General features: G+C 33.9%; 1 protein-coding gene across 1 annotated transcript; it reads right to left on the reverse strand.

Moving 5' to 3' along the window:
• Nucleotides 1–936: 936 nt before the first annotated feature.
• LOC139874333 (putative F-box protein At1g50870) lies at nt 937–1,482 on the reverse strand. Its single transcript, XM_071861777.1, has one exon. It carries the CDS (start codon nt 1,480–1,482, stop codon nt 937–939), a length of 546 nt encoding a protein of 181 aa, XP_071717878.1.
• Nucleotides 1,483–2,091: the final 609 nt, after the last annotated feature.

Consider the following 2,091-nt stretch of genomic DNA (forward strand, 5'->3'; position numbering starts at 1 on the left):
ATGCGCTGTGGAGGGCTATTTTCAGATGTTCTGGTGTTTGTGTGTATATTAATAAATTGATTTCTAAAAGACAAACTCCAGAACACGAATTGAAGCATTCATGTGAAAACAAGTTGGCTTCAATCTACTAAATGTCTCATCATCATAAATCAAAAATTGCTAGTATTAAGATAAAAAAAAACAACTATAAAAAATGCATAATGCATAAATTTGGTAACGAAAAACTAAAATGTGAGAATATAAACTGGACTTTCAACTTCAATTCATATGTTCCTTGTTACATTCTTCAAAACTCAAGCAGATTAGAAATCAACTTCCGTGATCTACAAATCTTGTAGCGTGTGCATCACCTTCATCATCATTAACGGTGCCCGATTGATCAAGCAGAAGTAGTGATTCTGAGTAGGTGCTAATAGAGGAACATCTCGCATAAAGCCCAAGATCGTTGAGTTGTTTCAAATTGGGTTCGTAAGCTACAAGCTTAGTTACATACCGACGGACGCCATTTTCTACTAAATATCCTCACCTTTCGATTATAAGTTGGTCATTATCCCTGGACCCCACTACTTTCCACTCCTCATGTAAGGTAACACTAAAAAGCTTGGTAAATAATTTAGAAACATGGTCCATCAACCACACATCGTGAACTTCTTCACTTTCAGTTTCAACCAGACCAAGAGAGTTTCTTAGCTTATAGATGTCGAATTCGGCTAAATCACTAGGTACATGTACTTTTGTGAATTCTTCACTTCCCAAATCAAAAGATACGATCACGCTAGTATAATCGTCTATATAGGCACACCAGTAAATAAACCCGTTTATAACCAATGGAGTTTCGTCACACAAATCAATATTCAACCATTTACGAGGAAGTTTGGTTAACGGACTTCTCCACACCCCTGTACTTACTGTAAATACCTCAACTCGCCAAACTCTTTATATGTACTGCTGAAGGTCATCATCATATCGAGCATGTTCTTTGGAAACTTTAATGATATTTATCTTGACAATTTTAGGGTCAAGAGTGTTAGGACAAACACCAAAACCAACATTAATACGCTTATAATGAAGTGCATCAATTACTACTGATTTTCTTATTTCAGGATTCCATATAACGTAGCGATTTAAATAATCACCTCCACTTAAATAACGACGAGTAAAGCAAAGCAAGCCATAAGAGCTACCAACAAACTTTATTTGGTTTATATTTAACTGTCGATTAAAGACCATATGATACCTTAACGAAATCTTGTGTTGGGGGAATAAATCATCATCATCAACTATCCAACAATACTCATCATACTCACCACCCCATAGAAGAAGACGACGTCGTTGATCCTGGTGGACAAAGTAATTCGAATTAAATTCAGAACTATCAATCAACGACTTCCATTCTTTCGAGACTGATCGAAATCGAATCAATGATTTAACAGGAAGACGGCAAAGGATTTTGATTTGTACCGAAGGCATGTAATTTGACATCGTTTTCTGTTTTGCCGTCGTTTTTTTTTTGTGTTGTTTGTTTTGTTTTGAAGATCTACGTAACCTAACAATCAATATACTCCGTATTTATAAAGATACCAAATAGGTTAAAAACCCCACAAATTCGTTGCAGGCCCATAAAGGGTTTTAGTTGGGCCGTTGGGGTATTAATAAAAAAAACGTGGAGCCCATCTAGCCTCCTCTTTTGAAAGATCCATTGACTCGGTCAATTAAACGTGTACAAATGGTTAAAAACTCCTAATTGGAGTCATTTGTAAAATGACAAAAATAGACACGGAGAAAAATAAGTAACTCTCTCTCTCTCTCTCTCTCTCTATATATATATATATATATATATATATATATATATATATATATATATATATATATATATATATACACTATATATAACAAAGAGATAAAATATAAATAACTTATAAAATTAACAAAAAAAAAACATCGATTTACATGTTTATTTATATACAGAGTATACTCCGTAAAACAACTCTAACATTTAACAACTTGAATTCATTGAAATGTGTGGATGGATGTAAACCCATTTGGCGGCAAAGGAAATAAAGTACTGTGGATATGGATATATGTTGTAAG

This window comes from Rutidosis leptorrhynchoides, chromosome 11 (assembly GCF_046630445.1).
Source record: "Rutidosis leptorrhynchoides isolate AG116_Rl617_1_P2 chromosome 11, CSIRO_AGI_Rlap_v1, whole genome shotgun sequence".
Taxonomy (NCBI): domain Eukaryota; kingdom Viridiplantae; phylum Streptophyta; class Magnoliopsida; order Asterales; family Asteraceae; genus Rutidosis; species Rutidosis leptorrhynchoides.

What these genes read in the sequence shown, in the direction of transcription:
- LOC139874333 (XM_071861777.1), bottom strand. Translation starts at nt 1,482, where the DNA reads ATGTCAAATTACATGCCTTCGGTACAAATCAAAATCCTTTGCCGTCTT.